This window comes from Miscanthus floridulus, chromosome 7, assembly GCF_019320115.1.
Source record: "Miscanthus floridulus cultivar M001 chromosome 7, ASM1932011v1, whole genome shotgun sequence".
Classification (NCBI taxonomy): Eukaryota; Viridiplantae; Streptophyta; class Magnoliopsida; order Poales; family Poaceae; genus Miscanthus; species Miscanthus floridulus.
Window position 1 is genome coordinate 134,952,901 of NC_089586.1, and position 12,995 is coordinate 134,965,895.

Genomic DNA, 12,995 nt, shown 5'->3' on the forward strand with positions numbered 1-12,995 from the left:
CCTGGCCACCTGCACGGACGACGGCAGTCCCACGCGGTGGCGGCGGTGGAGGTGCCGCAGCTCTACATCCACTAGCACTGGCAGTGGCGGCACTGTGGTACGACAGCACGGTGGATCTGCGCGCATGCGCTGCTGCTCCAATGCATGCAGGCCGCGGCCGAGACGCGAGCTGTGGGACACAGACAACAGCCTCGTGGACACCGTTGCTTTGGGACACAGACAGCGAGCCGGCGAGCGACGTGGCGGCGAGTCCCGTCCGGCGAGGCGATCCCGCGACGAAGGCAGCAGCGAGATCCCGCGAAGCAGCGAGTCTCGTTGTGGAATTTGGTTAGAGAGTTAGAGATTGTATACAGGAGTAAATAATTTTCAAGGGAGGAACCTCCCAAGCACCGTAACAAAGCTCAGAATAAAGACCTCTACTTTTGCTCACAAGATCGACCCGTCAAGCACTCACGATATATCGCCAAGCAGATGAACATGGCAATGAATGAAAACCTAACCACTACTAGCTAGCTAATCGCGATTGGTTTTTGGTGGAGGAAGGGGGTTCAGGTTGAGGTGGTGGTGCCGAGGATGGCGCGCATCTCGGCCTGCTGGTCGTGCTCCATCTGCTCCACGGCCATCTCCCGCTCCACCACGAAGATGAGCGGCACGCCCAGCACCAGGAACGTCGTCCCGGCGATCCACGCCGCCTTCCCCACGCTCCGTGCCAGCTTCGCCGCCACCGCCGACGCCCCCCGCGCGTGCTCCGCCGCCGCCGACTGCGAGATCGCCTCCATCAAGTCCTGCATCATGGGATGGCTGCCTGTCGTGTCGCCTAGCTAGTTAGGGTTCAGCTTAGTTAGCTACCTACGACGCCGACGTGTTGTCTCTCTCGTGACGTAGCTACGAAACGAGGGGAGGGTTTTATAGTGCGGCCGGGCCGGGGCTCCTCCGCTTCTTCTTCCTTGTTTCCCTGCTTTCTTTCTGTTTCTGGATGGACACGGTTCAGTACTAAACTCCGATTCCATCACGAGTTGTTTTAATTAATTTCCATCGTAATTGACTCCGATTCCATTACTTACTACAAGTACGTTCGTTTCTGTCTCGGTGCATCAATGACCTACTTACTCTACTGGCCCCGATCCATGCCATATACTCCCTCCTCCGTATCTAAATTATTATAAAAATCATTCCAACTTTGTTGGACAGTTAAAACATTCAAATTTTACTAAATTTATATAATAAATAATAACATTTATGACTAAATAAGTATCATTATTAATTATATTTTCATAGTATATCTATTTGATATCATAAATTTTTATAATTTTCTCTATTGTTTTCGTCAAACTTGAGAAGCTTTAACTTGATCTCCAAGAAATTTGCAAAATATGTGGTCATACAAAATATGCAATCTTTAAAGGTCCATTTATGGGTTAAAGCAATCATCTCGCAGTTGGAATATTCGTTTTGATGAAGTGGTCAAAGGGTTTGGCATCATCAAGAATGAAGAAGTACAAAAAGGCTAGTGTTTTTTAGCAAATCAAAAAGGCTAGTGGGAGCGCAATTGTATTTCTGGTCCTTCATGTGGACGACTGATTGTTGATCGGGAATGACATTCCAAGTTAGAAGCCATTTGGGCCGGGCCCTCCCTTGCCTCTCCCTCCCATAGGCCATACTCCGTAGGCCATAGCCCATAGCCCATAGCCCTGTCGTCGCAGTCGCCGCCGCCCGCCGCCCTCACGCCCATCTCACGACGCCCGCCGCGGTTCCATTCGCGCCCCTCCGACAAGCCGTCTCTACCGCCCGCCCCATCCAGGAGCAGCCTGCCACCAGAACATTCACCCCAACTGGCCTTGGTTGCAAGTTCGTCCATCCCCACAACTGAACTGACAGGCACCCATGGCGCCGCACTCGCTGCTCCGCGCCGCCGCATCCGAGCTCCGCCGCCGGGGGCGCCGTGCCCCTCTCCCCCTATCGGCGCTGTCGTCGCTCCTCTCCTCGCCGCCTCCACAGAGCCCACCCTCCAGCCGCCCCGATCCTAGCCCCCACGCCGACCGGCGCCACCTCATCGCGCTCCGCCGGTGCCCGCCGCGCCCGGCGTCCGCCGTCCTCGCCCCCGAGCTGCTCCACGGCAGGGTTCTCCACCCGAGCCACTTCTCGCACGCCTTGTGGCTCTCCACCTCCTCGTCCTCTTCCGAACCCGCGGGCAAGGCTTCGCCGGCGCCGCCGCTCACGTGGGTGGACAAGTGGGTACCGGAGGCGGCGCGGCCGTACGCCATGCTCGCCCGCCTCGACAAGCCCATCGGGACCTGGCTCCTCGCCTGGCCCTGCATGTGGTATGGCTTTCCTTCTTGTGTTCTCCTGCTTCTCGATGCTCTGCATTGTCATGCCTTTCCGTGTCTGATTCAGTTAGTCCATGCGTCCCAACACTAACTGAAAAACGAGGTGGTGATTAGTGGTTCGACTCATATGTACTGTTAAATGCTTTACTTTTGCCTTATGAAAGATGAAAGGAAAAAAAAAAAGGAAGAGGTTTTGCTTGTCGATGTACAGTCCAAAAAGTTTAGGAAGAATAGAACACATGCACATTGGTACTGGATACAAGAACAGCTCAATGTTTTGCTCTCCTGTTTTATGCTGTCACGACACATACTAAATTTGAGTCCTCATAGCAAACGCAGCATATTTCCTTGTTAGCTTCAGATTCAACTAAATGGTAACGATGATCATCGGGCTGCTGTCTTGTGTCTTGTTAGAGCTTCTAAGGAGGAGGGGCATTATTTTATATGCTATGCACGTGTTGAAATTGAATTCTTGTATATTATTAAATCGATAGGATGTTTTACCCTCTGTTGAAGAATCAATCAGACCTTTGCTTCACAGGTCGATCACAATAGCAGCAATGCCAGGGGAGTTGCCAGACTTGAAAATGCTGGCACTCTTCGGATGTGGAGCTGTCCTCCTCAGGGGGGCTGGTTGCACAGTGAATGATCTTCTCGATCGCGACATTGATAATAAGGTGATTTTGCTTTCTTTTGATGTTCTGAGTGTTGATGATGCCTTGCATTGCACCTAACCTGAATTAAGCACAACAAATAATCAATCAATGAACAAACTGTTCTGGATGTTGCATGACCTTTATCTGGTGACATATTTCTCCATAGGTTGAGCGCACCAAAAGTAGGCCTTTTGCCTCAGGAGTGCTTACTCCTTTACAGGGAGTGAGCTTCCTTGGAATTCAGCTCCTATTGGGACTGGGCATTCTTCTCCAATTGAACAACTATAGGTATTTAAACTCATATGCTTCTTTGTCTGATGCGGCTGACACTATTATATGCATTTAGACTATCCATGTTCCCACAACCACTTATCAGTGAGTGTCCACAGCAGAACATCACGATCAAATTATTTAGGGGCTATTTATTGCAACTCTTTTTCTTGAGGATAATTAGGATATTCATGTCCTGCAATTTGATTTGATGGGGACTGTACTCATTTTACTTCCCATATTCTTTCTATCTTGTTTATGTGATAAACTCACTGCTTCCTGGACATCAGCATGGTCTTCAGTATGACATTTTGACTAGCAACAATATATTGAGTGATATATAAGGAAAATATTTTTCATCATCAGTCTAGTCATGCCAATCATGTATTTTCAGTCTGTATAAAACTTTAGGTAATAGACAAAGTTAAAGAAGTTTGACTTTGGACAAGATGGACTTATTTGCGATTGGAGGAAGTATGCTTGTGGCTATGACCGGGATGGTCCTTTAACAGCAGCATTAAGCCATTAACCAATGTGTTTTGGGTTTGCATCCTAAGGTTATGGTGCTAGGTCCAGTTGCATTTTCTTGATTGATAACCAGGAAATAAATTGGGCCACCACACAGTTCTCCCTAAGAATATATAGAAGCATACTATGTGCCTGTTTATTTTCTTATCTTTGCATTACCTGAAAGTCAAAACAAAGGTATCTTGACTATAAGCAGTTTATACATTATCTTTTTGTCATTTTTTTGTGTGTAGTCGTATTTTGGGGGCGTCTTCACTTTTTCTGGTCTTCTCGTATCCCCTGATGAAGAGGTTCACATTTTGGGTATGTGCTGTATTTGTGCATATGGAGGCTTATATAGAATAATACTATATTATTACTTATAGAGTGAGGGCTTGTATTTCTTTTGGTGCATTAATTACAGCCCCAGGCTTATCTTGGCCTGACATTCAATTGGGGAGCTTTATTAGGATGGGCTGCTATTAAGGAAAGCTTAGACCCTGCAATCATCCTTCCATTGTATACCGCTGGTATATGTTGGACACTGGTGTATGATACTATATATGCGCATCAGGTGTTTCACTATTCCCACTCTTTCATACTCATCCTTGATGAAGTGACCATTTCATGTTGTTGCAGTGTCTTATCCATGTGTATCTACATGCATCTCAGGACAAAGAAGATGACCTCAAGGTAGGAGTTAAGTCCACAGCATTAAGATTTGGAGATTTGACCAAATACTGGATCAGTGGCTTTGGTGCGGCATGCATTGGCAGCTTAGCACTCAGTGGTTACAATGCTGACCTTGGTTGGTGTTTAGTGTGATATTTGAGTGAAGTAGTATTCTTTTTACTTGATATTGACTCTATACCTGAAACAGGATGGCCCTACTATCCATTTCTAGTAGCTGCAGCTGCACAGTTAGCGTGGCAGGTTTCAACTGTGGATCTGTCTAGCCGCTCAGATTGCAACATGAAGTATGTTTTTCTTGCTTTGAATATCCACTACCTATTGCCATTTTTATGCCTACATAATGTGGTTGTTGATATCCACATTATGTGTCCACCTTAATTCGATGAATTGATGCCCTGCAGGTTTGTGTCCAACAAGTGGTTTGGAGCTTTGGTGTTTAGTGGGATTCTATTTGGGCGTCTTGTATCATGATGATCATTTGAGGAAGCATGGTGTGTTTCTATGATGGGCCCAGTGGAACCTAAGCAATTTTGTGATGAGATGTAGGAAGACTACCAAGCCCTTGACTCTGGGCTAGGCGGCTAGCTAATGCGGCGTGGTGCAGAGTGGACTTTGTAAGATCCTTAACACATATCCTTGCTAATTGGCATTTTTTTTTACAATCATCACACCTTGGCTTGTGAAGCAGGCTGTTTTCCAAGCATATCAATTATGGTGGTGCTCTCCACCTCGTGTACGTAGTTAATGGTATAAGACAAGATCACAAGAGACATGAAAAATACATTGATGTACAACAATCACATTCTTGTGTCATTTATTATATGCTACGTATGCCAAAAGTGAGCTAGTGCATGCACCTTTTTTTTTTTTTTTGCCGTTGTCTTCTCGAGCTGAAAACAAGTGGCCAAAACATTGCAGTGTATGAAAGCAGATGCTACATAAACTTCTCTGAGGACATAGCCAGCTTACCATACTGATGCTTTCGTTTTGGACTGAGTGCCTTGGAATCAATCATCATAAACCATGTGTGCCCAGGAGTCACCAATCAATCTAGGCAATTGGTAGCATGGTTTGGCTACCTTCAGTTTTGCTCCGTTGTCATCTGTCCAGTATCCCGTATATATGCAATGGTAGTCCACAATCTGAGATTGATATGCTGCCTCTGCAACCATAGTGACGCAGCTAGTAGGCTTCAGGCCTTTTAGAATGTGGGATTCTTCTTCTTTTTCCTGATTCCTATGTTTTTTTAACATGGACTACTTCCTGTAAGATTCATGCGGACTCTCGATCCATGAAAAATATAATAACTGCATATACTCCCTCAGTCCCAAAAAGAATGCAATTTTAGATGAATACAACTTTTTATATAAATCTAGACAAATGCTTGGTCAAATTCATACCTAAAATTGACAAGTAACGAAACTGCACCACCATTGCATTGGCTATTCAAGTCGCCGAAATATCAGCAGCATACATATGCCCTGCTGTCTTTCACCCTAGTTCTCTATAGTGCCTGCCTACCCGCCTGCTGCTACATGACTGGGTCGATGGCAGTCTACTTCCACGGACCAGCTAATCAACCATCCATCGGTGTCGGCCGGCGATCACCATACATGAACAAAAGCTCAGACACCTTAATGCCTGACCATCGATACAGCCTACAAGGTACAAGCTCAGCTCCTTCCAAAATGCATGATCCCCAGCCCAAACTTGACAAATCAATCGCCACAATTTCGAGAACCTACAGGGCGACCTCGCCTTTTAGGCTTCTCATCACCAGCCTCACTTTTGGATTTGTTGTCCTTGAAGCCTCGCCTTTTAGGCTTCTCATCTGTGGCTTTGCTGTTGGACTTCTCATCTGCAGATTCATCTCCACAGCTGTTCTCACCAACCCCAATCTTCAACCTGCCATATCAATCACAGCGTAATGAGTCACCAAAATGTTCCAGCTGCCAATGACTGGTTAGAATCGCTTACCCTTCTGAGGAACAAGGATCCAAGAAGTTTACAGCTTCGTTCAGGGCATGAAGAGCCATCTTCTTAATCTGAAAGAAAACACATATTCATCACATCAGATAGGACAAGCCATAAACGCAGATAGATCATTGGAAGTGCACAGTGCTAACCTCTAGTTTATCTTCTTTAGCTTTGTGGAAAGATGGAAGTCGTCGAAACTCCCCGGTCAACTTAACACACTCACCAACATTTTCTGGGGAGACAAAATCAAGCGCAACTTTGATGCAGGACTGCATAGATGAAGATGGTTTCATCAATCACAACCATGATATTTGATGTCACACTCAAAAGGAGAACAAAAAAGATCCAGCTTGGTTGTCACACTGGTAAAGCTTGGCCACACCTTCAAATTTCTCACTTGGTGAGGACATCCAGCAGGAATGAAAACAGCTTCACCAAGCTTCTGTTCAAACGTCCAGGGTTCAATACCTAAAGCAGGAAGTTAAAACATAAGACAAAGAACATGTCATCTTTGGATACAGTGTTGGAGAGATCACAGAAATATTTTTCTAACCATATTCTTCCTTGAGCTTTCTCTTATGCTCCTGAGTTAAGTAGAAAGACTGATCGTGAATTGGGTGAAATACCTGCTCAGTTAACGTGATTAGTGGTCAGCATAAAAAGGTAAGGATGATTCCATTTTTTTTCTTAAAAAAAAGGACTGCAACAAGGACCTTTTTCACTGGATTGCAGTAAATATGCCGGAATTCAGAGCAATGCTTCCTAAGATAATCTTGTAATTTATCAGAATCCTGTCTGCGGAAGATATCCCACAGAGCACCACCGGTGCTTTGTTGCTCTGAGCTCTCAACAACAGGCATTTCCAGATTATCTTCAGAACTTACTTTTAGATAAGCATCAATGCCACTGCAATCAACCTTTTCAGATTTCTCTTCTTGAGGTTTAATGCCAACTTTCTTGAGTTGTATCCTGCCAGTGCTTTTTTGATTGTGTGAAATGTAATGAGCTCCATTGTGCATCCCATCAGTTGTGTTGACCCCATTGCTGTGATAGGAACACTGACCTAGTTCACTTTGTGATTCTGATCCATGAGATGATTCTTTATCCTTTGCATCATCTCCATCGTCATTAGGTGGTAAAGCATTGATGTCCAAACCTACAGGACACATGAAATGCCATTATCATTAAACTGAATGATTGGATTCATTACCAAAAATGAATTTGTGTTACGAACCATTATAGTTGTCTCTATTGACACAGTTGTCTTCACTACTATATGAGGTCTTCAATCCTTCATCAACAGATTCATCCCTGCATTCAGTTGGAGCTGGTGACAACTTCAGCTCAGAGCAGGATTTTAGACCCCCGTATAGTTCCTGCAGATCTTGCTCTCTCATGTCTTTTTGGATTTTTTCAATTTGACGGGGATCAGTCTGACAAGTGACTTCAGCTGTGTGTGTTAAGATATTTACCTGGTTATATCACACACGTTTGACAATTAATATTGACCATGTTATAAACCCAAGTGGTTGATGAGAAAAATAAGAACTATTAAAATGTCAACAAATGAGCTAGGTAAATAGCAATGAGATACATCTGCTAGGAAAGCATTAGAAAATGAGCAGGTTCGACAGGAGCCTTGCTGAAGTCAGTTCTATATTTTTGTTCAGCACTAAACCACATGCAGAACAAAAGAAGGCTATAATCATTAATAAACACAACATACCGCATCAGATATGTCACAGTGAAGCTTGGTCACAGAATCACCCCTGCCTAGCTCTTTGTAGAACCCATAAGCAATGTAACTTTTGGGTCCAAGATCTGGCTTCAAGACACCAGCAGGAAGCTTGGCTGCAAGATTTAGCGGGCCATATCGTGGATCAGTATACTCACGAAATGGCAATGCGCTAATAAATTCGGCACCGTGTCGCGGCAATCGCTTGTCAAAGGAACTAGAAGAAGGCCAGTCTTTTAGCTTAAGCATCTCAGGCCAGCGAGTCCTAGCATAAGTTCTGCCTGTTGTATACCCCTTAAAGAACCTATGTATGTTAATTTCCACCTGCAACATATAAGGATAGTAAATGCCTGCATGAAGCTGCGAAAGAAGGAAGCAAGGCACATCTAAATTTAAGGTGAGACTCAAACATCCCTAGTTGAAATGAGAATTTCTTCACTGATAGAACATGAAGTTTGCCAGTACTATTATGTGTTCTTTTCTTCTGGACACAAACGCAGGCCCAGTTTTACTAAGGCTGGTCACTACTAAGTACTGTCCTAAGAATTTCTGTCAAAAGTCAGAACTTTTTATGATTTTATACAAGCCAGACGACCTTGATATTAGAAACAAGAAATATCAATCAATGGTTATCATCCACCAAAACAGATTCAACCACTTAGACACATTTAGGAATAGAGCTCCGCACCTCACACCAATCAAGGCAGTCTATCGCCCAAACAGCAAATTGCTCATCTTCTGCTTTGCCTTTGGATCTTTCCCGCAATGCCCGCCACATTACCATTGGCTCCCAACTCAGGCCAGAGGTTAACTGAAGGACATCAGAAACAACAACTGGCTCACCCTTTGCCCAATGCATCTGAAAATGTACTATGTCATCATCTTGAATACCAGTAGCAACTGGACAGTATAGGAAGTTATCACTTGAGTCCTTCCTGCTTGCAGCCTCCTGTACTGATTTGCTTTCAGTTCTTATCTTGCCTGAATGATCAAAGCAAGGGCACCGATCACTTCTACTAACCATTGCTTTAGCTAATGTCTCGCTCCTGAGAACTTTGTCAGCTCCATCTTCTATCTCAGCAAGCATCTTCTCTGGAAACAAGCACTTGAGGTCCAGAAGTGTCCTACCACAGCCTCCTACTTCCTTTGGTGGACAAGGTATGCTACCATCACTCTTTGCTTTCCAGAGCAACAGACCGTTATTGGGGTTTCCAACAGCAGGCATACCGTTGTAAGACTGACCATTTGAGGAGTTCTTACTTCCATTAGCATCCTTTGACAGAGGAATCTTGCCAAAAGAATAACTCCTACCTTTAGGTTCAGGTGGCACATACTCCACCTCTTCTCCTCCTGGGATCTCACCTTTGCGAAGCTCCTTGCAGCAGTTAAGGCAAAGATCATAGAAACAATGCTTGCAGCTTCTATGAAAATCAACAATAGATGTTCTACACCTGTCGCTGCAGTAGACGGAATGAATAGATTAGATGCCAACCATTAAATTTATAGCAGAAAGTAACCAGGGAAAGAAACCAACCAATATACACGATCATCTAGGTCAACCTCAGCTTGTTCCACTTTTATCTCATTCACTGAAACTCCTGTCCACAAAACCAGACCAGTCTGTAACTGTATCCCAGAAACCACTACCAGTCTGTAACTGTATCCCAGAAACCACAGTACCATACCTCGTATACTAGCCTCTACTTCCTTCTCCTCCATCTGTTCTTGTCGCAATTCTCTCATCCAGGGAAGCAGCAAGCTTACGATATGACAAGCATAACGAATTTCATTTTCTTTAGAGATCTCCTTTTTTGGAGGCTGGTAAGAGGATGGGGTAAATCATTAACAATGGGCACTAGAAGATAATTATTGAGTGCATACATATAAGCAGAACAGTGCAAATACTGTAAAGGGATGATGAGTTGTTAAGTTTGTACCTCTTCAACTCCCCTCATCCGTAGGCATGCCTTGCAATTACAATTCTTGCGACAATATGGGCATTTCACAGCAAATTCATCTTCTGGCAAATTAGGATACCTATTTACAAGAAACTCCTTTGGGTCATTTGAACATTGTGCAACACACATGATGAAACTACATGACTCTTGCATATGTCAATAGCCAGTGAAATAAAAGTATTGGAAAGAAAACACTTCAAATTTCATGTAGCATATTAGACAAACAGTTCGGTAAAACACAGAAAATTAGTGAATGAAGAGGAAACGGTGATCAACTAAAACTGTGCAAGTCATATTTGTAACTGTTGTATCAGAAGAAACAGTAGATAAAGAGCAATCCAATTAGTATGAAACAAGATTATGATAACTTGACACACCATTGTTCTATGCATGGCACACAGAATCGCTTTTTTTTGCACGACTGACACCGGACAACCCGTGGTTTGTCCTTCCTTTGGCACTGGTGGCACATGAGGGCATTTTCCCCAGTCAACATCTTACTCCCTTTCTGGATATTTTTAAAACAAAATTTGCATTCATAAAAAAATAGTTGTGAAGAACCACTTCATATACAACATAATACAAGGAAATGAGCAGCTCACCATATTATTTTTATCAAGGGTTTCATCCTTGGTGGATGGGAGCTTCTTTTCTTCTTTATCCACTTTGTTCAACTTTTTTGTCATAGACTCTTTCCCTACATCTCTTTTCCGCTTCTTTGCATTCTGCAAAAGCTTATGATTCCTTGACTGCTTGCTCCTTGCTGCCTCAGCATCACTCTGCAAAAGAAAGAAGTTGCTAAGCCTGATGACACTCTGGTTTTTATATCCAAGTGAAGGTGATAAACTGCATTTGTTGGCAACCTAATACAGGCACTAGCATCCCCTAAAGATTAGACTAGCCACAATTGATGACACTCTGGTTTTTATATCCAAGTGAAGGTGATAAACTGCATTTGTTGGCAACCTAATCAACTGATGCAGAGGATAGCAAGCGACATACCGAATTCATTTGGCCATTGGTTTTACCATTGAAACTCTGGGCCTTGCTATCCAGTTGGTCGGCTTCCATTTTTCTGGGTCTTCCTCTTCCTCCCTTCTTTACAGAAACGCCTCTTTTAGCACTCTCGTGGTTGACTTGATTAATCGTAGTTTCCTCATCATCATGCTGGCAAAACAGCAGTCAGTCAATTGATGCACAACCTCAGCAAGGACTAATCCAGCAAAAATTTCAGGAACGCAGGAAAAGGTGCTTCGAAAAAACAAATCATAGAAAATTGCATCGGTCCTCATCGGTTGCATTTTTATGAATGAGTAAGTATAAGAAGCAAATCGGCAGGGTGATAGTGGAGCACTGTTTACCCATTTAAAAACAAAAATCCAGTGGCAAGAGCATAACTCGCTGCCGCCTGGATAATAAAAGGTGAAGGGGAAACGCCAGAGCAGGCGAAGTTCATGCCGCGGCGAATGTGCAAAGAGGAACAAAATCTGCTCACCTCAGAATCGCTGTCGCTGTCCCAGTCAAAGAACGCATTGGGCGCCGGCCTCCTCTCCCTGAGCGGCCTGATCCCGGCCGCCACCGCGCGCCCTAGATCCCCGAGGCTCACCGCGGGCACCGACAAGGCCCGGTCGACGGTGCGCCGCCTCCGCCTCCCCTTGGTCCCGGCCTTGGGCTTGGGCGTCCTATCCTTGTTGCTCTTCTTATTCTTGTTGAGGCTACCTTTGGGCCTCCCACTCTTCCGCTTGGTTTCCTCGCCACCTCCGGGCGCGGGAGCCGCGCCCGCGTTCCCGGCCTCAGCCTCGACCCCCTCCGCCTCGTCCGCCATGGATTGGGCGGCGATTGCCGCGGCGCCGTCGCGCACAGTGTACACAGTGCAGGGGGGAGGAAGTGGGGGATAGGAAATGCAGCCGGACGAGCGCCCTAGATCCCCGAGGCTCGCCACGGACACCGCCAAGGGCGGGTCGCCGGCGCGCCGCCTCCGCCTCTTATAAGAGTCGACGCTACCTTTGGGCCTCCCCCTCTTCCTCTTGATTTCCTCGCCGCCTCCGGGCGCTGGAGGACCCGCGCCCGCGTTCCCGGCCTCAGCCTCGATCCACTCCGCCTCGTCCGCCATGGATTGGGCGGCGCCGTCGCGTACCAGGGAGGGGAGGAGAAGTGGGGGAGAGGAAATGCTGCTGCAGCCGGCCCAGGACGAGGTTTTTAATTGGAAAGGACGCAAAGGCGGTCGTGGTCGGCCTGTTCGTTTCGCCAGAAAACACGTGATTATAAACACCGGCTGGTTCGGCGTTCGAGGCTAAAAAATTTTGAACTCAAAGTGTCACATCGAATCTTATGATATATGCATGGAGTACTAAATATAGATAAAAAAAAACTAATTACATAGTTAATGAAAAATCACGAGACGAAACTTTCAAATCTAATTAGTTCATAATTAGACACTAATTACCAAATACAAACGAAAGTGCTACAGTAGCCCAACAGTATTCAAACCCAAAAAAATTTTGGGAACTAAACCCGCCCTAAGTAGAAAGAAAACTTAAGATAATAGGTGCTGTGCATACTAATAATAATTTATTAATGTTTCAAAACTTCAAAACTTGAGAGGATCTTTTGTAGAAATTCAGGTGCCGTTTTGTGTTATTTCTGTTTATCGCTAGAGATAACTATATAAAACCGCTTTTACGGTATACTCCACGTAGGATGGACAGTGGTAGGGTAACTTTTTAGAGAGGTTAATTTCTATCAAGTTGTCCATTCTCATACTATTTCATAATTTTTCTTTGAGTGGTATCATATATGATGAAAAAGTCTTTAATTTGTTTTTTTTTAAAGAGAGTGCACCAATTGATCTAAATGTGTATAGCAAGATTTA

General features: G+C 44.8%; 2 protein-coding genes across 4 annotated transcripts; one reads left to right on the forward strand and one right to left on the reverse strand.

The window, feature by feature from the left end:
* The first annotated feature begins 1,684 nt into the window (after positions 1–1,684).
* On the forward strand, positions 1,685–5,292 carry LOC136468110 (4-hydroxybenzoate polyprenyltransferase, mitochondrial-like). Of its 3 annotated transcripts, none has more exons than XM_066466977.1 (8): positions 1,685–2,321; positions 2,869–3,004; positions 3,150–3,271; positions 4,015–4,084; positions 4,185–4,334; positions 4,433–4,568; positions 4,641–4,737; positions 4,855–5,292. In XM_066466977.1, the coding sequence occupies exons 1-8, from the start codon at positions 1,885–1,887 to the stop codon at positions 4,922–4,924; spliced, it is 1,218 nt and encodes a 405-aa protein (XP_066323074.1). In that variant the 5' UTR covers positions 1,685–1,884; the 3' UTR covers positions 4,925–5,292. The 3 variants fall into 3 exon arrangements, with proteins under 3 accessions (XP_066323074.1, XP_066323076.1, XP_066323075.1); XM_066466979.1 differs by having other exon boundaries at positions 4,185–4,309; positions 4,400–4,453; XM_066466978.1 differs by lacking the exon at positions 4,185–4,334 and having other exon boundaries at positions 4,400–4,568.
* A 486-nt stretch (positions 5,293–5,778) lies between these two features.
* Positions 5,779–12,344, reverse strand: LOC136468109 (lysine-specific demethylase JMJ29-like). The gene is made up of 16 exons (XM_066466976.1): positions 11,619–12,344; positions 11,126–11,290; positions 10,726–10,902; positions 10,501–10,631; positions 10,103–10,202; positions 9,851–9,983; positions 9,700–9,763; positions 8,854–9,622; positions 8,157–8,489; positions 7,665–7,902; positions 7,144–7,586; positions 6,984–7,056; positions 6,813–6,898; positions 6,580–6,699; positions 6,431–6,498; positions 5,779–6,358 (listed from the first exon to the last, which is right to left on the reverse strand). Exons 1-16 carry the CDS (start codon positions 12,234–12,236, stop codon positions 6,172–6,174), a joined length of 3,705 nt encoding a protein of 1,234 aa, XP_066323073.1. The 5' UTR covers positions 12,237–12,344; the 3' UTR covers positions 5,779–6,171.
* Between the last annotated feature and the right edge of the window lie 651 nt (positions 12,345–12,995).